This window comes from Polistes dominula, unplaced genomic scaffold (assembly GCF_049000335.1).
Source record: "Polistes dominula isolate Pdom_NZ unplaced genomic scaffold, Pdom_raw_medaka contig_16, whole genome shotgun sequence".
In the NCBI taxonomy this organism is placed as follows: domain Eukaryota; kingdom Metazoa; phylum Arthropoda; class Insecta; order Hymenoptera; family Vespidae; genus Polistes; species Polistes dominula.
Genome location: NW_028301040.1, coordinates 2,783,147 through 2,808,528, shown reverse-complemented (window position 1 = coordinate 2,808,528; position 25,382 = coordinate 2,783,147). Strand labels below are relative to the sequence as shown.

Here is a 25,382-nt window from a genome sequence, read left to right as displayed (position 1 = left end):
TACTCTGTTCCATCTCAACCACCTCCACCTCCTCCCCCAACTTTCAAATTTATTCTCTCCAAAATCGTTTTTCTTACGACTTATCGAACATAATTGGCTACCACTTTCATTAACGTACCTCTAATTAACTAAGTTCTCTCTCACTGTGTTATCATTTTTCTTTTCTTCTTCTTATTCTTTAGCTGCAAAATTTTACATCTACATCAAAGCATTGAATATTAACAAGCTAAAGACGATAGAAAAAGAAAAGTATAATCTATTCGTTGGTATTTTAATTGAATCGATAATGAAAATGAAAGAAGAAGAGATTAATTAAATTCAATCTCTATATCTAATCTCTATCTAATAACTATGTAATATATTTAAGAGAAATTAAGTATATTTATCGTCAATAGCAATATATGTGTGTTATATTTACAAACATTGTCAAATGTACTGGTAAAGTTCTCGAGAAATAGCACATATGTGTGTATGTGTTTGTGTTTTCATGTTTAGCAGAACTACATAGCAGATCCTTTGTTTTGTTTCTTATAATATTTTTTATATATTATTTTGTCTTAAGAATCAATAAGAACGTTCGATTATCGTCTATTTCCAACAGTTATCGATAGTCAACGAATATCAAAAGACGTACGTACGAGACGAAATTACGCTTACTTTGGTAAAACGTTGATCGTTATTTTGTTAAAACGTGTTAATTTGTTAAAATATTTATTTAAATTAATCTTATTGCAAATTGGCAAATTCGTGCATTTTTTTTTCTTCACTTTTCTTTTCTTTTTTTACTATTATTATCATCCTATTGTTTATTAACCTACAATCGAGTGCTTATTAACAAAGTCTTTCATGCTGCATTACGTACAGGTGTATGCATTTTAAGGTGTTACGAGACGAGTCAAGGTTATTGAGACTGAAGCATACCAAATGTAAGTACGATATTTTAACACATTGATAAATGTGCTCAAGAGACTTTCCAATTGAATACAATACGATACATCGTTAACTATAGTTAAATTTTAATTTATAGTCCTCACGTGCTAAGCTTTTTAGTGATCATTTTAACCCTTTCGCTGTGATACGCTAATAATAAAATGTTAAACTTTTTAAAAGGTAGGCATCACTAACGAAAATTATTTAAATTCGAGAATATTTTTGTTGTCTCATAACTTTCAAATTGAATTTAATTTTAAATTCGTGTGTTCTTTCAAAATAACATAATTCGTAATAATTTATATTTTTTTTAAATATATATTTAAGACATTCGATGTTGCTAATTACATGGATTAGCATACAATTATTTCACCTAAATGAAAATTATTTGAACACGTGCATATACGTAAACCATTTTTTATTTTGATACTCAAATTTGCATCCTTGAAAGGTAAAAGTGATAACTAAAAATGTTGTTGCTTGTTGTTTTTGATTAATGTTATAACCAAAAATAGAAATTGTAAAAGATAGTAATAAAGTTTCGAGACAAAAGTTAATTAAAATTGGGTTGCTATATTACTTGAAAAAAATATTTATGTGAACTTTTGTTCTATAATAAAAAGAAAGTTATAAACAAAAATAGTAATTCGAGTTTGTAGATTGGAAAGATGGTCCCTGGATAGATTAAAATTGGTATCGTATCTTCTACACTAGTTCGTTCATCAAACCGATAGAGAATACTAAAATATTTTTCTATTTTCAACTAGTCGAGACTAAATATAAAATCAGTCAAGTCCGAATTAGCAGCATGATATCGATCAACGTATCGTTGAGGTCTTCGTTTACGGTACGTCGACCAATTATTGGTCTTATTTCGTGACTAATATAAAAAAAAAAAAAAAAAATACTTATACATATGAATCTCTAAATATATTTTTATAAAATTTTAAGAACTTGTTAAATTTCTTTTTCATTTATTATTATCTTCAATCTAATTTATTTTCTATATAATTATTAACCAATATAATGAATTAGATCAAAAGTTTCTCTTCATATTTTTCTAATAAATTAATTAAAAATCCCATAAATCTGATAATATTTAAATTGAGTTTGCCAATTTACTTACATGCATTTAAAAACTGTCCACATCAATGGAATAATTTTCTCTCGAAAACAGCCTAATCATCATTCTCAATGACGTTGTAGTGAAATCTGCGTAATAATTCGATCAAAATTCTAATACCAACATTAAATACAAACATACACACACACACACACACACACACACACACAGTTATAGCAACGTTGAAAATCGATCGTTTCCAATGAAATAAATATTATTTCACGAAAAGAAATAAATTTAATGGATCGGGTGGGGCATTGGATGGGCAAAGTTAGGGTTGTCTATTTGTCGAAAGTCAGACCGATGACGTTCGAAAGGTTTATTGAACGGATAGGTTCGGATTTTATTCGCGTCATCGCGTGCCTATGAAATTATCCTTCCCTCTCGAAATTCAATATAAAATATATGGGGGTTGAGTTAAGAAAAGCGAAAGTTCATGTTAACATTTGTGCACGAAAAGATCCCTTGAGGGTAAGAGAAAACAACTTTGTTCTGTCGATCTTTTCGATGTTAGGGAAGAATGGAATAAGATGACGTCACTCTCGTTGATATATGGTATTGTCGTATCGAAAGGATGACGTCACCCAACCCTATTTTTTTTCCACCTTCTTTTTTTCCAACATTTTTCCATTTCGATGCCTATAGACAGCGGCGCCTATGCAAATTATCGACCTACCCTCGGCATTGAACGAATCTCTAGTAGACATCAATGACGTCATTATTATATCCTTCATAAGGTATATAATGCACATGTATATGCATAGTGCATTTGTGCATATGTACATACCGTCCTCGTCCTTCTATTCACGCTAGTTGGTTACATCACATACATAGTAGAGCCTGAAGGAAGAAACGTCAATATATTTCATTGTAATCTTCTATGTTCGTTTCATGCAAGCGTAAAGATAAAGAACACAAGTGAGAAAAATAAAAGGAAAAAAGAGAGAGAGAGAGAGAGAGAGAAAGAAAATAACAAACAGAAAACATTGGATGTGTAGGCGCGATGAACTTGGCAATAGAACGACGCAAGTAAAGTATTCTTTTCTCAAGGATAAATTCATTTCTAATAAAATTAATCAATAAAAAAATATGACGATTACAAGTGTTTGTAATTAATTTTTTTATTTCTTTTTTTTTTTTTTACTTAATTTAAGTATTATGTAAGAGATGAGACAGTGTGTTCGCGCGATCATAGATTGTATAAATAAACGTATAAAATACATAGGAGAAATAATTTATGCAAAGTATTACAAACGAATGAAATTATTTAACTAGAGGTAATTGAGAAAATAAATGGAAAAATGAATAATTCACTTTTGATCGATCCGCGAACGCGTTCGTGTTGAACCTTCCCAAATTGTATTTGCCGAAAGTGCAAATATCAGGGATTCGCTTTAATCTCATTCTAGGATCGTTATTTAAACGATTATTTCTGGAAATACATATGTATCTATCCATCTGGCGTGAAAGAAGGAACGATTTTAGATCGGGCAAAAGCACATCACATCGTTAGGCGAACTTGCCGAACAGGTTCCACGTTTATTAATAGAAACATAGTTCATTCTATATGGTTTATGAACTTGTTCTAACTGAGAGAACAAGTCGATGTACCATCGTCACCACCATCTCTTCCTCCCCCTTTCTTTTCTCTTTCTTTCTTTATGATCTCTATGGGATATCAAATAATATTACGTACAAGGTGTTTCATTTTGATCATACTTAATACATTAAATATCACGGTGATCATCGGATCATACGATTACTTTTATTTATAATAATATTTCGATATAATATTTAACAAATAATAACAAATTCGTGTCGGTGCCATTAAAAAAAAAAAAAGGCCATATAAAAATTAACGTTCCATTCAACTTGATTTATACGAATAAAAAAAATATTACACAAAGATAGGATCATAAAGGATTTTTATTACGAAGTTATAAAAACAGAGATATCCTAAAATTAGAAATATAAGTGATTTTTTTTTGTTCTTTTTTTTTCTTTGATTCTTCGTCGTTAAAACGTTGGTAATATTTAACTGTTCGAAATAAATTGTGTTTATTATTAACGGTCATTGTAACCGACTTTTGTTTTTTCTTTTTTTATACGGAAAAATCTAGTTATTTATAATTTTTTTTAAGATCTTTTCTTTTCGTTTTGTACGAAATTGATAATAAAATATTTCATGAGTTTATATTAGTATTATTTCTTTTTTATTATTATCGAATATTATACAGTTTAGTGTGAAAATAATACACCACATGGTATATAGATACTTAACGTGTTTGTAAACGTATGTTCATGTATAGGTAGGTATACACTGTACTACATAGTTTGCAGCAAGCGACACAGTGACTCTCTCGATAAACCCCTCGGCAGGTTGCCAACGAGTCAGTCCGATTGTCAAAGCAGTTTCTTTGTTGACCATCTTTTAACTCTCATGTTAGGCATCCATCTTTTTCATACTCTCTCTCTTTCTCACTTTTTCGCACAAACCCACGTGCCATACACCGACCCGTTCAACCGCGCCGATTTCAAATCTTTCAAAGAGACTTCCCCAACTCTCAGGAAGAAAAATAAAAAAAAATAAAAAAAAATAAAAAGAAATTGTCGTATAAATAAATCGAACGAATAGCATTTTTCCCAAGTTTCTTCCGGGCTGTTATTAAATTTAGAAAATATTTCGCAACTTTTGACGTCATACACATTTTTGTTAACAAAAAAGAAAAAAAAAGGAAAAATAAAATAAGACGAATAATATTTTATTTCCCGTCGATCATAATAATATGAACGAATAATATATTGGAAAGATTTGTGCTTTACTCTTTTTCAATTTTCTATTTTCAGTTTTTTTCCGAGATCATTAATCGCCAATTGAATTATCTTAGAGTTATTTCCTACTTATTAGAGAAACTATTATTATTTACCGGAAAGATTTGACTTATATCGAAAGATATTCGTATCGTCTTTGATTACGAGCTTTTGATAACCATACTGATTTAAATCTAAAAAGAGAACGATTCGATATTAGAGAAATTTGTGCAAATGCTAATTCTATAACAAACGCCAACGTTCTATAATAGTAATTCACAGGAACGCCATTTTACATTTATAGAAATCGATTTTCTTCCAAATTCGTCCGACTTTACTACTGACGAATATATTTTCCTTAATGTTTTTTATCAGATAAAAGATAGAACGTTGAAAATTTTTAATTTATCCCATCGACGTTTTTAATACAAACGTTCAATTCTATTATTATTAAACGGACCAGAAAGCCTTTTTATTTTTATAATTATTTAACTTCGAATTAAAGTAATCAATAAAGTCAAAGAATAAAATAGTATCGTATTATATAATTGCTAATAGTATTATATTTCTCGCTAAATCTGTTTATAAATTGTAATTACTTTTAAGAAATGGAAATTTATTCTCTTTAGTAACTTTATATGAGGGTCATATTATTTTTCATTATAGAAAATTGATAATATATAAACTGACATTAAGTTTAAAATATCTTCAATTTTCAACCATAAATTAGATATCTAATAATAAATATGAAATCTGCGCATTCTTTTTTTTTTTCAAAAATAATATCAAACACCTTATATTTCTTTAAATCTTTTTTTTTTTTTTTTTTTTTTAGGGTGAACCCAAAAGCTTTTTTCATGCGAAATTTTATATTGTTTGTGCTTATTATTATGAATAGCTAGTTGACGTAGCAAATGACATTGGAGGATATTTTTTTCATAATATGGAAATTACGAGTAGGCCGAATTACCAGCAGGTGGCCATAATAACATCCTTTCCTTTAAATATATTTAATCAATGCTAAAGACCACCGTCGTCATTCTCAATAACCTTTTCCTAGTTTTTAATAATTTTTGTCCCAACTTTGAACATTTGAGAAAATGACCTTTTCCCAACTCTCCAATAACCTTTTCTCATATATGAAATATAACCTTTTTAGATGATTAGTACCAAAATAATAATGCTTTTTAAAGTATCCAATTTAAAAACACATAGTTTTAATATTCTAATAAAATAATAAAAAGCATAACAATTTTTAGCATCAAGTAAGCAATCCACTAAAATCCTATGAATCAAATATAAAAAATTCACTCTGTATAATGTGAAGTTAGTATTCGAAAAGTTTACAAAAAAAAATACTCCAGAACTCCACTTTACGTAAACTCGTAAAGCGTATCGATCGACATATCGTAAAAAAAAATCCAAACAAACGTTGTTTCAAATCAAAACAAAATTTCAACTGTATAATTTGTCCGGTCAGTGTGTATATGTGTATAGAATACAAACGAACGTGCATACTTTAAAGTATTTAATTGTCACAGTGTTATCCGTTTACAATTTTAATCTCAATAATCATATTAAGAATCGACAAAACATTTTCTTTTGGATATTTTATACGTCAATCATTCGTTGAATCGAATATTAATCGAATTGAATTGCATTTCTGTCTTTTCCTTATTTTTTTTTTTGGGGGGGGGAGGGGGTTTCTCTACTTTCTCATTCTACGTCTGATTTCTGAACACGCGAGGAAGTGATAACAAGAAAATCGCTGACGTATGTAACGTACGTTCGGTAAACTTAAAATAAGCACACATACATTGGTATATTTACGATAATTTACTAGAGGCAATAGCAATTTCTTGTCCGTAGAAACTTTAGAATGATTTCGCGAAAATTAGTATATTTTTACCATATCTATTTTCAGTTGAGGTGGCCTAATAAAATAAGAATTACAACTATCGGTGCGTATACTATGTGCGATCAAAAGCACCGAAAAAGCGCTTTAAAAGCGTCCGAAAATTTGTTTTTCCTTCGACCGACGAAGAGCAATTCATTATCTCTATCTCTTTCCCACATTCCCTTTCCATCTCTTTCTCTCTCTCTCTCTCTCTTGACACAAGACAAAACTTTTGCAACTTGCCAAAGATATTCTTCGAAATCAACAATTTTCCTTAACTTTTCTTAGAAATCATCTTTAAACGTGCGAAATCATCGAAAATGGCTAATCCTGATCAAGATGAACAACATTTGATGGAAACATTGTATTCGGTATCGGATAAAAACAATACTCCTAACGCAAAAGGAAGGATTTCACCTTATGAAAATTCACTTATGGACGATGATGCTTTATCTGATTATGAAAGTGATTCGTCGCAAATTAGTCAATCTGAATCAGTCCTCATAGATATCCTTTCTGATCTCTCGATGGACTCTGAGTGCGATATCGACTGTAAGTAAATATAATTAAATTATTGTAGATCTTAATAGATAAGTGTAAACATACATAATTCTATTAAAATAGAAAAATTATTAATTAGCCAAATATTGTTTCTAGATCTTAAGGGTAGAACCTTTTTAGTTTACGTACTATTCTGAACATTGGATTTATACTTTTTACATGATTCCTAAATTTTACCTTACTAACAGAAAGTTCATAATCAAATACCAAAACCAAAATTTACCTGATCTTTTCCAATCTTATCCGAAGAAAAATATTAGGAGTTTTTCGTTAAAATATTCAAATCATTTCTAAAAGTCTAAATGTGCAATATCTTGAAACGATATAAACATTCTAAGAACAAACGTGACGTTGATGAAGCGTAGGTAAAACCATGACGTTAATAAGTAAACGGAAATCGATAACTCGACCGGTTTACTCCTGGTTGTGATACAAAAGAGAATCATTTTAACATTGTTGTTCATAAGTTCATAGTAACGAAAAATAGAAGATTATAAAGAAACAAAAAGGACTATGATAAATTTACAATAAGATGTGATACAATCTAGTCACACCTCTTTATTATTTTTTCTTTTCCTTCTCATTTCTTTCTTTCTCTGCTGTCTCTCTTTCTCTCTCTCTCTCTCTCTCTCTTTCTTTCTTCACGTCTTGTAATAATACTAACAATTTTTACGTAATCAGCATTTACGTAAAAGAAAGTAATTTCTTTGCATCACTTTATCTTTGTCTATCCATTTTTATTCTATTCATTTTTCTACGAATTTTCCAATCGTATTAAACAGTCTAACACCCACGCGCCTCCTATCCCTGAATCACGTAAACAATAATCTCTTTTTCTATTTTTACTTGAATTTTTATTTTAGAAAATAGCATTTATAGTTTTGTTACAGTTGATAAAGTATTTAGAAAAATGCAACAGTTTTTATGATCACACAAATTAAAATCGTAGAGTAAAATATGTTTTTATTCATAATAAAAATAAAATCTACAAATGTAATTACAAATATTTGATATGTTTTTTTTCTTGTACAATTACATTAGCTTTTTTTTAATGATTGATTTCTTGTAATTTTGCATTATGATTTTTCTATTTTTTCTGTTTTTTTTTTTTTTTTTTTTTTTTAAGTGAACGAGAGTAGAAACTTAAACAGGAGCGAGGATTCAAATATTTTTTTAATAAATGCATCATCCAATGATGAGTACCTAAGTACAGGCAGCAGTAACTGTAGCGACATTAATTATTTCGAAAGCGATAATTCTTCGATATCTCAAACAAATTCATTATTTGATGACACATATGATGCGGATTTCCAATCTGAAAACGAAACCGACACATCCTATTCCGAAGATGAAATTCAAAAATTGAACTTTCTTTTTGAAGAGTGATCATGTGTTGTATACATTTTCTATTGTTTAAATGTTATCTTGAATTTTTTTTGTAATTTTACATTTTTCGTTACTATATTTTTCACGTTTGATATTATCCGTAATGTAAAATATCTCATTATTTTTTATTTTGCTAATAAACATTTTTTTTTCTTTTTGATTACTCACATTTACACAAGAGAAAATGATTTATTCTACGTTTCAATCTTTCATAAGCTACTTTCAAGAGGCGATCATCAAACTTTCGACATTTAATAAACAATCGATTGGTAAAGGTCGAAATAACACTAACTAAGTCGTAATACAAAAGTTGTTGATTAATAAGATAAATGTATTCGATATATGTATCTCGTGTTTGATGGTAATATTAAACTTTAAATTTGAATAATTTGAGGGCTTCTTAAATTTCGTTATATTTCCTTTGTTTGTTTTTTTTTTTTTTAAATAAAAAGATATATATTTCATTCGACACTAATTATTTTTGTATACTCGTGGATGCGAAAAATTCTTTAAAAATAAAAACATTCTTTTATTAAAAGAAGTACTTTGAGGTAAGCAAGAAAATACGTTATCTTTTATAATTTGTGTATTATTATTTATGTCGAAACTTACCGATTTTTTTTTTTTTTTTTTTTTTTTTTTTATAAATTTACATTGGTAAAAGTTTAAGCAAAGTAAAATTCCGTAAGATAATACACGTTTAACTTTTCCACTCTTGCAAACAAAATCGTATTTACATGTAATCTAATTGTTTACAAATTAGATAAATTACAGATATTAATTCGTTACATATATTTATTACATTATTTATGTTATCTTATTATTCGTTTGTTTCGCAGTGAAATATATCGAGAGAGAAAATGAGTTTAAATATTATACCAATAGAAGATGACAATCAATCCGAAATCAAGAACAATTTTACTGGTAAGAAATTTTAAACTTTTTTTTCTCTTTGTTTGAGAAAGAGAGAAAACAAGAAGAAGAAGAAGAAGAAGAAGAAGAAGAAAACAAATAAACAAACAAAACAAACGTTTGATTTGAATTATTTCACAGAAGATACCGTTGATCGGGAAGAAATCAGTTGGTTGTTAAACGTGATAATAAATTTTAAGAGTCAAAAGGAAATAGCGCAGGATATCGCGGATGGTGTTTTTCAAATGGTAGAAATAGAAAATATGTTTCCATGGAAATATGTTCAGGAATTACGTACGGGAAATTACGAATCTACACAGAATTATTTGAACCGGTTCAAACATATGACAGGTAATTGTGATTAATGTTTTTTTTTTCTTTTTTTTCATCAAATTCGTTCGTTTAAATAATTAAATGTTTTATTTACATATTTTGAATTTTCTTTTTGTTTTTTTTTAAAGGTGAACGAATAAAAGATATTTTATGTTCTTTGTTAAGACAGAATAGAAATAATAAACTAGTTAACGATATCGGTGATTGTGTTCTTAGTTTGGGAAGTTCCAATTTAATAGCCAGTGCGAAACATTTGATAAGAATTACAAAAAATATGAATTCTCGACCAAAATCGTTAATTTCTAGTGAAGTAGAATTGCGTAACGCTTTAGCAATGAAAAAGAAAACAATTACAAAGAAAAAACGTTGTCGTGAATTCGAATAAAAAAAATGTAAAGCCGAAGAACGTTAATAAAATAACGAACAAAATAAAAAATGTGAAACTTGGGAAAAATAAATTAAGGGCAAACATTGATAATGAAAATAATATAAACGTGATGATACCGTCGAAGGAGAATCAAACTGACGATGAAAATACATTGAACACTTTTATTGATTTATTGACTTCTCAACAAAAAGAATTGAAAGAATCGTTGTCCAATGATCCAAAAGAAAATGAAAATCAATCGAATGAAGCTGGTCTTAATTCAATAGTCGTTAAAAATTCTATGCAAAAAAATACAAACATTGATACGAAGAAAAAACCTAGGCCAAAAAGAAAAGCCAAGGTTCCGATTAAAAATTCATCATCAAAGATTAAAGACAAAATAGAGGAATCGGACAAATCCAAGGTTCCGATAGAAAGTTCTCCGTCAAAGATAAAAGACAAAATAGAGGAATCGGAAAAATCCAAGGTTCCGATAGAAAGTTCTCCGTCAAAGATAAAAGACAAAATAGAGGAATCGGAAAAATCCAAGGTTCCGATAGAAAGTTCCCCGTCAAAGATTAAAGACAAAATAGAGGAATCGGAAAAATCCAAAATTGATGAAAACGCGTCAACAAAAGATGAAGAAGAACAATTCAATTTAACGAAATCAAACGATTATCGTGAAGATTTCCTTCCGGAAACTAGAAACAACTTAGACAAATTCTTATCAAACGAGGCTGCAAATATTTCCAATTATAAAAATGATGATAAAGAAATCTGTAGCAATCAGAATCAAGAGATTCCTGATTTTCAAAAATATGTACAACTTGATAAGACTACGTCAGAACAATTAAATATTAATCAAAACGTAATTCAAATCAAACATGAACCCATGAATTTGGAATCAAATTCTAATAAATTCAATTATTCTATCAATTTAAACGAAGACAATTTATCGATAAAAAATGTAAACAAATCTTCGAATTCTAAAGCAATGTCAATAAATTGGAAACAATCCAAAAATATATCTCCAAATAATGAACTTGTTAAATCTACGCTGACTTCCAATTGTAAGAAGAAGAATAAGCCAGAAAAGAAAGTTCCAAAAAGTAGGGGGAAAAAAAAATAGATTCCAACAATGTATAGTAAGTATCGATAAAATTCATTTTTATTTAAAATTATTTTCAGATGTTACGGATAAAAGGAAAAAAACGTTGCAACTGAAAAAACAGGAACAACAAGAACACGAACGCCAAAAGAAAATAGTTAAGCTACGACAAAAATATGAAGAAAAAATTCGAAATAATTTGGAAGAATTAAAACATGAGATGAATAAACTAATTACAGATATAAAACAAGGAGGTATTTAAACTTTTTTGGTAAATCTTTTCGTTAATAGCGACCCATATACGAGTCGTCTATACAAAAATCCCATAAACAATTTTACTATATACAATGATATATGCTAAAATGTGCCGTAATGAAAAGGTTAAATACTTTTTCTTGTTAACTATTTTATAGTAATAATATGCAATAGCATTTTATTATATTACGTAAAAATTAATCTCGATTAAATATTATTAATTATATTTCAAATAATATTATTGTACATTGTCAACATAATAATAATAATATTATTGCGTTAATTGTATTAATAATAACAGTTAATTTAAGAAAAATTTTCCAATTCCAGTTGATTGGGAGGAATCTTCCAACTCTTCTCCCAATTCGTTTACCAACTCTTCTACCGACTCTTCTACCGACTCTTCTACCGACTCTTCTACCGACTATAGTTCCGATGAGACTTCATCAACAAGCTCTTTCACGGATTCTTCCTCGGAATCTTTATCGGATTCTTCCTCCGATTTTTCCTCGGAGTCTTCCTCCTCAGAGTCTTCCTCGGAGTCTTCCTCAGATTCTTCATCGGAATGGTCCACGGAAAGTATTCAATCATCGGGATATTCCAAGAAATGCTACTGCAGAATACATCAATAATTCTTTCAGCGAAGAAGAATCAGATCATAACAACCATTGCCAATGTCATAAGTTTTATAATTATCACAATGATAATAATCCAAAAAAATATCGCATAAATAGGAAATAATTTATTTACTTAGTGTTTTAATATCAATGGCATTACCATAGACGTTTGAAACATTTTTCTTTTATAATATATTTATGTATGTTCGATATTTTTTATGATTAATATGTTCTTTATTTGAAAAAAAAAAGAAGAAAAGACAAATTTTATTTTTATTATTTTTATCTCTTTATTTTATTATTTTATTATTCTTATTTTTTTATTTCCAAATCAAAATGATTTTAATATTTATTAATACATTAATTCTTTGTTAGCTCATTGTTACATTTTTATTTATAATTAATTATCAATCCGTGATTATCATCATGGCTTGTGAAACGAATAAATTTTTAATTAAACATTCCACGAAATGTTCTTGAATTATATCTGTGTAACATTATAGCAATAACGTTAGATAGATTTATCCTTGGATTAATAATGAAAAATAAATGATTCTCAATCCTTTCAATATCGTATCTCTAAGCTTGATTATCTTTTTTCCAATAATCGATCATTCCACATCGAAGGTCGTATTTTTCAAGTTTTTATCTGTCAAAACAGCGTGAGAAAGGTAACTTATTAATTTTTTATATACAACATACCACCATTTACTATGTTGGATTAAAAAAAAAATAATAATCCTGTAAATTCCAACATATTCAAAAGAAGGTAGAAAAAAAAGAGAAACGAAGCAACCGTCACGTGCAATTTTCGTAGTCGCCATAAACACAAATTATGTTAGACATCATTGCGTTTAACGAAATACTCGGAAAATATAACTTCATCTAAAAACAAAAACAAAAATAATTTCAAAAAAAGAAAAAAAAATAGAGAACAGATGTGGCATTTCATAAAATTTATAAAAGAATACTGGAACAACTCGAAAAACGTTATTTTTATGAATTCCAAAGAATTGATATACACACCGATATAAAAAGCAATGATTTTTACAATATATTCAATCGTGTATCAAATATTTCGTTAAAAATAAAAATCAGGGAGTATGATACGCTAGTTTTGATCTTTTATTGCTCATAAAATTGAAAGAAAAATACTGAAACAACGCGAAAAACATTATTTTTATGAATTCCAAAGAATTGATATATACACCTGTGTAGAAAGCAATGATTTTTATATCCTATTGTATTATCAAATATTTTCTTTAAAATGGAAGAAGGATATAATATGACACACCAATTTCATATTTTATTGCTATAACGAACAATCATTTATTTGAACATTTCTATAAATTTTAATGAAATCCACATCATAACGTTTATCATTTTCCTATCAATTTTTTCAACGCAAAAATTATTTCTATACATTTTAAATGAACGAATACATACACCAGTGTCAAATAAGGATAATACGTTCATCCAATATAATAATGCGTTTGCAATAAAATAATTTTATAAGATAAATGAATTTATTCTTCGATCATTACATCAAACAATGATACACGTTTTTATAAACTGTATCAACATTTATAACAACAAAGATCTTTCATTTGTTATGTTAAATATCCCATTATAATAATTTCCCACAAATTTCCCCGTGATACGTAAATGTCGTCACTTTAGTGATTTACGTATGTAATAATTTATCATTTTTTCTTTTTTATTTGTTGGAAGTTGACTTTTGAACACCTTGCGCGCGACGCTACACCCAATATCGTTGTTCTGGCACATGCTATCGATTCGCTTCTTCGAGAACAAAAACGTGGGCGTTCTGACTAAACGCTTCTGCGTTTCTCTCTCTTTCTCTCACTTCTTACTCCCTTCTTCTTCTTCTTCTTCTTCTTCTTCTTCCTCTTTTTCTACATCTTTTCTTTTCTTCCACCCACCCCCACTGCCCCTTTCTTTCTCTAGATTTCGTGTTAACGCAAAACGGGAGACGACACATCTCACGTGTAGACGATTTCAAAGCAACGATATAAAAGCTGACATCATCATCGTCATTATCATGATCATCATCATCATCATCTTTCCTTTTGTAACGTACGACGAACCGTAAGTTTTTCCGACTATTTTCTCAAACTTGACGCATATTATTTTCACTATTATTATTATTATTATTACAATGTTTCAACCAGAGAAATATAAAATATCTGTCACATATATGTTTAGGTTTCTTTAGAAATGGTAAATAGTTTAATGTGAGTTTCTTAGACAATATACTGCGAGACGACGATCTTTCTATTTATTTCTTTCAAAAGAAATTCGGCATCATATTTATCAGAAAAAATGATGACAGAAAGACCTCCCCTAATTCTGACAGTTGTGTTAAAGAGAAATGAAAAAAAAAGTAGAACACTAGTTTGAGATAATTTTCTATAAAAAATTTGATCTCAATAATAGTAAATATAGAATTAAAAAGAATTGAGAGACTCTTCTTTTTTTTTTTTTCGAAATCTAAAAAAGATTAAATCATTCTACGAAATGATACGCGATAGTTCATCAACGACGAGTTTTTTCTTATACGAATTGTAAATAAGAGAAATTTAATTAAAAATAAAATAAAATAGAAGGATGTTAAATGAGTCGTAGGATCGAGAAATGTCAAGAAAAAGACAAAAAGAAATTTGTTCAATCGTTCAACAACTTTGAAGAGAATATAAATTGTTATCCAAACGGAAAGACAATATCAACGACCAACGGCGTTGACGACAACAGGAAATATATATATATATATCTTTCTCTTTCTTTTTATATATATATATCAAAGTTTCCTTTCAACGATATCACCTTTAACGCTTTGTAAAATCAACGGGATTGTCGAGCTTACTGTTTCTATTTGCATTTCTGTAACATACGTATCCTATAACAACGTTCTTTTCCCAAGCCCGGAAATCGAGCACCAACTATGAATGCGATTCGACACGTGATATATACATGTTATATGTGCTTTAAAAGCTTGTGTGCATAACGCTTAACGAACCGAGAAAACAAATTTGAAATGAGGAAAATGACGATGACGATGATGACGACGACAAAGACGCAGTTACACAATAGCCCTACTTGCATTTAAACTTTACAATCGTCACACGACTCTAACACACTACCATCACACACAGTTTATTCTCTATTTATACTTTAATATCAACGTGTGTGTATATGTGTGTCTGTACGACGTGGTTACGGTCCAGCAAACTATTATGGGCATACATATACTTGACATAAATTTTATAAATACTTACAGGTGTTAATTAATTTAATTATCAATTTAAATTCATTCATTTAGAAAATTGTTATATTCGAATATTGTTTTATTTTTTTTTTTAATTTTTTTTTTTGTATTTATCATTTTATTTATTATATTTATGTGTATGATCATTTGGTGTAGGTCTGAAATATTAATGTATAAGAATAAATCTAAATAATCGATTTTTCATCGACGTAAATCAATTTCTTCTTTAAATTATTCCAACTAGCAAAGATATTTTTCTATAAAATTGTATCTTTCGAACATTTTTCTTTTATTTATTTGTTTTTTTTTTTTTTTTGTAATATTTTTTCCACGAGAAATCACGAATCGTTTCAATTGAGAAACAAACAATTTATAATGCATTTTTGATCTTTTCTTTCATGATCATTTCGTATGTTTGTTGGTATGTTGTACCATTCATATTCTTTTATATTTATTTTCTTATGGTAGATAAATTTTGAAATTAAAAGAAAGAAGAAAAGAAAGGAGGAAAATGTGTAATGGAAATAAAAAAAAAAATCAATCATCTTTGATTATTGTCAACAGCTGTAAGGCAAATGCATCGCGCTATCATGTTCTAAAATCGAATTTCGATCTCCCTTTAGATATTTTCTTTGGCTTGGTACCAGTTTAAGCCACAAATTGTCAATATCGAAACGTACGCCTAGAAGCCGCGAGTTTCTATCGAATCGGTTTACTTTGCACAACACGTTTCTCGATTATGAAAATATCATTTTAGATTTCTAATCGTGTATATAAAACTTCACGACCAACGCAAGTCTTTGAATGTGAGTAAACTAAAAATGAATTTTCATTGAAGTATTGAAAATCACGAATATAAGGTAAATAAAGATAGAGAGAGAGAGAGAGAGAGAGAGAGAGAGAGAGAAAGAGAGAGGTAAATAAGCGTTGTTAACTGATAGACAAATTTTGTAGAAATTGTTTTCATATTTCCTGTATCAATTTGTTGACTCACAAGTTTCCTACACACACACACACACACACACACAAATAAATCAAACTTCTTTTTTTTTTCCAAACAAAAATTGTCTAATTCGATCAAAAAAAAAAAAAAAAAAGGAAAAATAAAAGGAGTACTTTTAATTTAACTACAAACAAGTTTCACTTATTTATTATAGAAAAACAATTTTGATTTATTTTAACAAACTTTTCAAGTTTAATAAATACGGAAAATTAGTTCTTTATATTTAAATAAAAGGGCAAAAATGAAAAAGAAAAAGATAAACATCTCTTGTGATCGAAATTATTTTTTTACAATGTAGATTAAAAACATAGAAAAAAGAAATAAAAAAGAATTAATAAGAAAATCTTTAAAAAAAACATGAGATAAGAATAGATTAGAAATCACAAAAATATGAACATAAAGTATTCACGTTTTGCAAGAAACGATAAAAAAAAAAAAAAAGAATGGACGATGAGGTTGATTAAATAATTAACAAAAAGAAAGATAAAAAAAAAAAGAAATAAATAAAGAGAAAAATAAAAATAAGAGAAAGAGATAGGGGATAGAAAAAAGGAAATAAATAAAAAAGAAAGGAGAAAAAAAAATAAAGGGATGGATAAGGGTAGCGAGCGTTAGACTTCTTACTTCATCCTCGTAGATAGCCTTTCTCGATTCACGTCTGCGCGTTATGGCAGTGTGTCTATAAAAGCGACGCTGGGCGTCGCGGTGCCTTCAGACACGAGATACGCGTACAACTGAAAATGTGAACGCACTATTTTCTCTCTCTCTCTCTATATATATATATATATATATTTCTCTGTCTGTTTCATTAACTGATTACCGGCTTATCGGTTATTCTCTTATAAACATTTATCTCATTAACGCAACATTGATTTGTTTTCGTTGATCTAATAATCATTGATCTATCGTTGATCTTATCGATCGTTGAGATCAAACAAACCTACGATCATCAAAGTGCTACGAAAAGTTGAGATTTTCTTTTTTTCTGTTATTTAAAAATAAAAAAAGAAACTTTCTCATACGATTGATCTAATTAATTAAAAAATAACAAAAAAAAAAAGATCGTAAGAATACGAATTGAGTTTCGTGGAAGATGTAAAAGAAGATTGAATATATTAATCGGTGACAATAATAAATAGTGTTAAAAAGGAACAATTATTCGAGTGATCTCGATATTGATTATTATTAATAAACTATCGTATTTTATTTTTGGTGCAGTGAAAATTATTTAATATCTTCGTGACAATTCATCCGAACCCCTTCGATCGTGGTAAGTTTTGACGAAAAAGAAAGAAATATATTTTTTTGACAATCGTTTGAATTATATTACGCAATTATCACTGTAGATAAAAAGAGAGACGAATTATTTGTTTTAATGATTAATCTTAATTTATAATTCGACCATATATAGAAACATTTGATAAGTGTTTAAAAAAAAGCGTATCACTGTCATCCCCAATTATTCGAAATAATGATTTGAATATAATAGATAATCGATTGTTCACTATTCCCCTTCTCTTTCTCACCTTTCGTGTTATAGGAATAATGACAATCGTGGAACACGAGTGGCCCTAATTTTAGCCACTTTCCATGAAATCCTTCTATTTTAAGTGACGCGCTATTTAAACGCGAAAGATACCAACGTACCAATAATAGAATCTTCCAACGAGATAATATAAATGAAGAAAAATTAATAATTTATATTTATTAAAAAATATTTCTAACACGTCGTTGAATTCTTTGACATTTAATTATCGATAATTGACATCTCATTTACGAATGATTTGAACTAATTTATGGCATAGGATACGCGAATGGTAATATTTTAAGATATCAATCTGTTAAAGAAGACATTATACTTAAGATAATTCTTCTAAAGAACACGGAAAGGATACTAATTGATTTACATTTGTTCTCTTCGGTAGTAAAGAGAAACCTTTAATTAAAATTCTTAAAAGAGTGGAAAGTATCATTGAAGAATCATCGATCATCGTCTCCTTCGAACAGTTTGTTTGAAGATAAATTTGTGGTTTAAAAAGAACGATTAATCTTTCTTCTCTCCTCTTCAAAAAAAAAAAAAAAAAGAAAAAAGAAAGGAACTAAACTTATTTTGTCGAGTATCGATCGTTAGTTCTTTCAATAAAACGTTTCTATTACACTGTTCTATATAAACACACACAGACACTCAAACACACACACATATATATATATATATATATGAGAAAATAGATAACCGAGATTTAATTAAAGCGAATTGTCAAAAGATTCATCGGATTATTTCAAAAATAAACTCGACATAGCGTCGAATCGATAATTATTCATTTCTGGGACACACATTTATCATTCGAATTCAGCAAATAAAACTTTAATGGGCTATAATAACTCGTATAAAGTAAAATGGTGTATGGTATGGTTTAATAAAATCCTTTCGGCGAATTTCATTCGAATAAATTCGAATTATTAAGAATACCAAAGAATTTTGTTCTCGATTCTGTCGCATATATTATACATCGACTCTTATTTAGTATTTTTCATTTGAATACAAATAATATAAATATAAATCAAGAAAGAAAGAGAGAAAGACTTAGTCATTCGATGGCGTTAGACGGTCTGCTGATTCATTGCGTGGGTTGTTCCCAAGACATCTCATCTCTTCGTATCTCTTCCAATAATTTTATAATAAAAAAGAAAGAAAACAGATGATCCGTTTAAATATTGTAAAAAAAAGAAAAAAGAAAAAGAAAGTTTCAACTTGAATGCGACGTTGTTTAAACGATACCAAACTGTTTCATTTGATACGATGAAATAATAATTGTATTTAAAGTGTACATGAATATACACGTTCGTTAAACACGTGCATTTTCCTTTTCCATGCTAATCAACCCTTTCTCTTTCTCTCTAGAGTTGGAGACACGCATTCACGTCAAAGAATCATTCTCCCTCTTCTCTTTCTCTCTCTTTACTTCTCTCACGTAGCATTAAAATAGACTCGGTAAACAGAAATGCTAAATATACTTGCGCCTAAGGCTTGTCAGGCCGAAGAACCAGTGTGAACTGGTGGTGTAGTAAAAATAAAATATAAAAAAATAAATAGCGTAAAAGAAATTAATAGAAATGACTATTTTTGCAAATAGAAAAAGAAAAAAGTATCTAATTAAAAATACGTAGTAAACATTTGGTTACGAAAAAAAAAAAGATATTCGACATCTTACAAGAATCTTATTTACTTACTTCCGGGGTTGCATTAAGACAAACGTACGAAAGACAAAATCGTAGATTGTTCGAATGATTACAAATTGAGTTAAAGTCGATCTTGCGCGAGCGTTGTTATTTGAATCGATGCCAGGGGAAGCTTTTTCGATCTTACATTAGTCTGGTTTCTCTGGAAAGTCGCGAGTGGACTAAGAAGGGGGTGGGTTAGGGGGAGGGTAGATCTAGTAGCAGTCATGTAGCCAGATTGCATTGGCCAAACCGAGGTCCTTGCTATTGATCTAGGCGGCTGTAAAGGTTCTGGGTTCACCCGGGCACACCCCCTCCTTTTCCAACATCCCATCCTAAGCCCAGCCCTCTCCTTCTACTTTCTATGCAATGCTCTTTTCTCCTCCTTCCCAGGAATCCACCTTCTCCTCTTCCTCTTTTATATTTCTTACCACCCATCCGTGCAACTCGCGGCCCCGAAATTCCTCCTTTCCTTCTTTGCTTTTCAAAGACACCCCAGGCACGGGTTAGGTCGACTGAAGGAAGACGTATATATTATATATAATATTCGCAAAATTTTATCATAGAGAGAAAAAAAAAAGATAAGCTTTTCTTTTCAAATTGAGGACAAGAGTTTCGAAAATAATCTTTTTCTTTTTTTTTCTTTTTTTTTTAGTTTTTATATAGAATGCAGTAAAAAAAAAAAATCAACGTAATTCAATTTATCACGACATAATTATGACGCTGAATTGTAATTGAAAATTAGAAAAAGAACGAAAATGTGAAAATATTTTCTATTTTTTTTTTTTTGTAACTTTGCTAATTATCATAATTATCGAGATAATTATTATAATGACATTTATAATTAGGAAAATAAATATTGTTTTTGAATGATTATATTCAAATGAATATTACTTCGCGTTTGTTTACTTCTGATCTTTTCTCACATACAGTTTCGTTTCCTTCCTTTCCTTTTTTTCTCTCTCTCTCTTTATCTTCCACCTACGAAGATGTTATCGAACATACATGTACACACACTCACACAAACACGGACAATTGACGTAAATCAACAAAGTTATAAATCGTTTCGAGGAACATAATAAATCTACCTAAGAGATTTCCCGACGATTTCGAAGTTAGGTTTACATCGCGTGCGCGCATACAGCTGGACGAATGACGCACGTGGAAACGTGCATTCGAGCCTCCTCCACAATCGTCTTTCAAAAAAAATTTATATTAATGTCAGTCTTGCTAAATTTATAATTGCGACTAACTGCTAACAATCCTGACCGACGAAAAATATTAAATCAAATCCTACGTATTTTAAATGGTGTCATTAATTTTCAAGATCAAATTTTTTGATTGGATTATTGATTTAATTAGATGTTTTTTTTGTTTTGCTTTTCTTCTTCGATTAAATCATTGTCCTTTTTCTTTTACAAATATTTTTTTTTTTTATTGTATTTTAAGTAGATAGAACGAAAAAAAATCGTATTTCAAAGAATCAAACGGAAGTACTTATTTTTGAAGTAGGGCACGCTTTTGTCGCTGCATCGGAAACGTGTAAATATCCTCTTCCCAAGTGTTAAGAAAGGGGAAGGCATCTATCAAACAGCCCTTGCTTGCTTTTACTTTATCTCACGTATGTATCGCGTCATTGACGTGTTTCATCGTTTCCCTTCGTCGGTGAAATCTCGACATTCATATATAATAAAATCGATACGTCAATAAGCTTACGACACTCGATCTAACGAGATCCCCTTTTGCACGAAGAAACTTGTGACAACATCTAGACAGTTACCAGCAGCCCTACGTAAAACGATCCGTTCGTGCGTTAAATCGCACTGCCTCCAGGGGGTTGTAGAAATCCTACCAACCGGAAACCGCTGACGTAAGGATGACGTTGTGACTATAAACTTCCGGAAGATCGATTAAATACTATTTGCGTAATTAGTTTAATCCCCGCTGATACTTGAGAATGAGCAATTTTGCAAAGGTTCAACGACGGTGTTCTGTTAATGTCAGATTATGTCGGAATGTGTTAGATAATTAAACGCGGTTTTATAATATCCTTTACTTATACTACTTGCATTGACGTCAATTAAATAAATAGATCATAGTTAGAAATATTTAACTATCCACAGGAATAAACGTTCGTTTGTATTTATAAATCCTATTCCTTGTGATGTTATAGATGAAGCTGCACGAGAAGAAGGAATCGGGTATCCACAGGATACAAGAGGTACCACTCGAGGAGTTGGATCTTGCAAAAGAGTATAATGTGGAAAAGACTTTAGGGGAGGGTAGTTTTGCTAAGATACTTCTTGCAACGCATAGAGCAACTCAAACGAGGGTGGTTTTAAAGGCAGTCCATCAGGAGCTCACCACTGAAAAAGATTTCTTTCGGGAATTCCATTATTCTTATCACCTGAGTCCACATCCAAGTATACTCTGCTCTTATGCGGTTGCTTTCAAGGCCGAAAAATGTTACTTCTTCGCTCAGGAATACGCCCCGTTTGGTGATTTATCAGGAAACGTAAAAGCCGGTGGACTCGGCGAGGATGCTTGTAAAAAAATCGCAGGACAATTAGCTTCGGCACTCGACTTCCTTCATTCCAAACAATTAGCACATCGAGATATTAAACTCGAAAACGTGTTGGTATTTGCTCAAGACATGTCAAAGATAAAGCTTTGCGATTTTGGTAGTACCAAACGCGAAGGTAGTTTAGTGAATAAAATCCGATGTACTTGGGTACCATTTCAACCACCTGAAATCTACGAAGTAATTAAAAACGAAAGGTACGCTTGCAAAAGGAGTGCCGATTGTTGGCAATTCGGTATAGTTTTATTCGTTTGTCTGACCGGTAATCCACCCTGGCAGAGTGCTGACCTAATCCAAGATCCAGACTATTCGGCTTTTCAAAGGTGGCTCAAAAGACGGACCACCAAAATACCACCGACTTTTCGACGTTTCACGCCACGTTTGTTGAGGTACTTCAGGCGAGCCTTCGAACATAAACCTGAAAAGAGACCGCACGTTACAGAAATCAATAAATATTTAAAGGATTCATGGTGCATCAGTAAAATCAGTCACAGTGCTACCTCAACGTCGGTAGACGTTAACGAGAGTTTAGCAAGGAGAGGTGACAGTCTTTTGTATTTGGACACGATCGTTGACGATCGTCACAATGTTGATGAGAATAAAAACAAATTGAGAAAACTTCTTAACAGTTACGGTCTAGAAACTACGGTTGATCAAAAGGTCGTTACCAAAAGGATCTGGGAATGGGTAATGCAATGCGATTCCACCATCCACGATCCCAGTTTCATCGGTGGATTTGGTACAGAGAATATGTGAGAGATGGTTAAATCTTTGAGCGAACCGTGCTTGAGAACCATCAAGCAGGAACGCAAGTTCAGCTTAGCCGAACTCGATCTGCAAGTTGAGTGTGCTGCGAAATAATGTCCCGTGCCGAATAAGCTTAAGTTAGTAACCGATGATGATAGTGTTGGTGATGTAGGTGGTGATGATGGTGTAATGTATAACGAACGAACTTCTTCATTGTCCAATCGACGTGGTGAACGTCGAGTGCAATTTTCTGCATCGATCGGCACTTCCAACGTGTTCAGTAAAACGTGTGATAAACATTATCGAACGGAACGATATAATCGATTAAACTACATAATTTTTGCTTATTTTGAAATCGTTCATTGTGAAAATAATGACGAAGTCATAGGTCACGCGACTTGCAATAAGAATTAATTATCGAATGACTTTCTCAAATATGTTCTTAATAACGAGAAACCGAAAGATAAAGAAAGAAAGAAAAATATAAGAGAATACTTTTTTTTTTAATTAAATAGTCTTTACTTAAGTGATACTTCAAACTTTCTCTATATTTTTCTTTTCTTAGGTGTACGAAAGAGAGTTCTAGCATGTAGATAATTAAAAAATATTAAAAAAAAAAAAAAATTAAATAAAAAATGAATGTGATATAGAGGATGTAGTGATTGTGACACATACGTACACAGTAATAAGGATAATCAAGTGTCAGCACGCCAGCCCCAAAAAGAGACAATAATAAATGCCAGACGAAAGTTTAAATATAGTCAAATACACGTGTCTTTGTAATCTCAGTAAACCTCGTAAAGAAAGATGAAAATACGAAAAATATTTCGTGATCATAGCACGAATTTAATCGGTCTTTGATCAAACTTTTTCTTCTTCTCCTTTATATTTCATTTTTCTCGCGTTTCATCCCCATCTTTCTATTTTGCACAAGATATTAATTACTATCTTCTAAATTGATGATGCTTCAAAGTATTGGATATAGATAATTAATTATTATTCGAGTATACCAGTAGAATTAATTCTTTTCTAATGTCAATAAATAAATAAATAAATAAAAAAAGAAAAGAAGAAAAAAAATAATTCTAATTCTATCGAAAAATATTTCAAGAAATAATTAAACAACCCCGATATTTAACCCTTTCGTTACATTAATATCGTTCCATACTTCGTATGAACGATCCGTAATATAGGTCAATAGTAACGGAAGGGTTAATCAACAAATTGAACACGAAAAATCTTGATTAGGTAATCTTAATGTACCGAGTTAAGTACTTTTAAAACATTCGAGAGAAAAAAAAGCTTGTATTATTAGATTAAATTATCACAAACAAAGCAAAAACGGATGCTGCAAGATTCATCGACATAGGAAGTTTGATTGTTGTATAATCAATAGAAAAGAAGAGATGCATTATGTATATAAGATATATTATATTATATATATATATACACACACATTATACATATATTCTTGTAGAAATTTATAGTAGGATGTAGAAAATTAAGAAGAAAAAAAAAAAGAAATAATGATGAGAAATTAGATACGCGTCGTTCTTTAAACGACTAATGTAAATAGAAAGAAAGAAAGAAAAAAAGATTTAAATTTAGAGAGTAATTCTGCCTAATGAAAAATTACAAATAATTCCGAATTCCGAACGTGTGTGCACCGAAACCAAGAAAAAAAAAATAAATAAATAAATCAGAATGAAAATTGTCAGTAAAGAAAAATTCGCGAGAAAAAATGATGAACGACATTATTTTAGGGGTGGCAAATATTTGTAGTAGTATATTTATCGTTCCAAGATTAAAATAATACTATCTTTTATACGCTATTTCAATTACCTAGCTTATACATGCTCTAACTAAGTGTATAATAATTGGATTCTATTATATTTTATTCGTAACGAAAATTTGTCTGTTGTCTCATAAAAGCATGTAACGTAGCTAAGAATTTGACTATCTCTTCAAATATTTCTACTCTTTAAATACAATCGAAATAAAATCGATCAAATACTTTTAAAGCGCGTCATGCAAAAAAAAAAAAAAAAAAAAAAACAATTTCACAAAGTTCATTGACCGTTGCAAAACATTTCTACATACTTAAAAACTAAAAAATGGAAAATTAAGAAAAACTAAAGCTTCGCGTCAATTCGTTCCTCGTTGTACTTCGTGGGTCCAAAAGTGAATCGGGAATAAGACGTATTTGTGATAATAAAAAGTACGTGGGAACGATTTTGCATGAGGCT

The 25,382-nt window shown here is 29.9% G+C and overlaps 3 protein-coding genes across 4 annotated transcripts; all 3 read left to right on the top strand.

The window, feature by feature from the left end:
* The first annotated feature begins 82 nt into the window (after positions 1 to 82).
* On the top strand, positions 83 to 9,096 carry LOC149031798 (uncharacterized). 2 transcript variants are annotated; one of them, XM_089174690.1, is made up of 4 exons: positions 83 to 661; positions 865 to 926; positions 7,050 to 7,313; positions 8,449 to 9,096. In XM_089174690.1, exons 3-4 carry the CDS (start codon positions 7,082 to 7,084, stop codon positions 8,706 to 8,708), a joined length of 492 nt encoding a protein of 163 aa, XP_089030816.1. In that variant the 5' UTR covers positions 83 to 661; positions 865 to 926; positions 7,050 to 7,081; the 3' UTR covers positions 8,709 to 9,096. The 2 variants fall into 2 exon arrangements, with proteins under 2 accessions (XP_089030816.1, XP_089030815.1); XM_089174689.1 differs by having other exon boundaries at positions 606 to 630.
* Positions 9,097 to 9,533: 437 nt separating this feature from the next.
* On the top strand, positions 9,534 to 12,490 carry LOC149031797 (uncharacterized). Its single transcript, XM_089174733.1, has 6 exons — positions 9,534 to 9,632; positions 9,762 to 9,971; positions 10,082 to 10,308; positions 10,343 to 11,429; positions 11,509 to 11,682; positions 12,014 to 12,490. Exons 1-6 carry the CDS (start codon positions 9,569 to 9,571, stop codon positions 12,313 to 12,315), a joined length of 2,064 nt encoding a protein of 687 aa, XP_089030859.1. The 5' UTR covers positions 9,534 to 9,568; the 3' UTR covers positions 12,316 to 12,490.
* A 4,807-nt stretch (positions 12,491 to 17,297) lies between these two features.
* Positions 17,298 to 25,194, top strand: meng (serine/threonine-protein kinase meng-po). The gene is made up of 2 exons (XM_015318077.2): positions 17,298 to 17,859; positions 21,982 to 25,194. The coding sequence occupies exon 2, from the start codon at positions 21,982 to 21,984 to the stop codon at positions 23,143 to 23,145; it is 1,164 nt and encodes a 387-aa protein (XP_015173563.1). The 5' UTR covers positions 17,298 to 17,859; the 3' UTR covers positions 23,146 to 25,194.
* Positions 25,195 to 25,382: the final 188 nt, after the last annotated feature.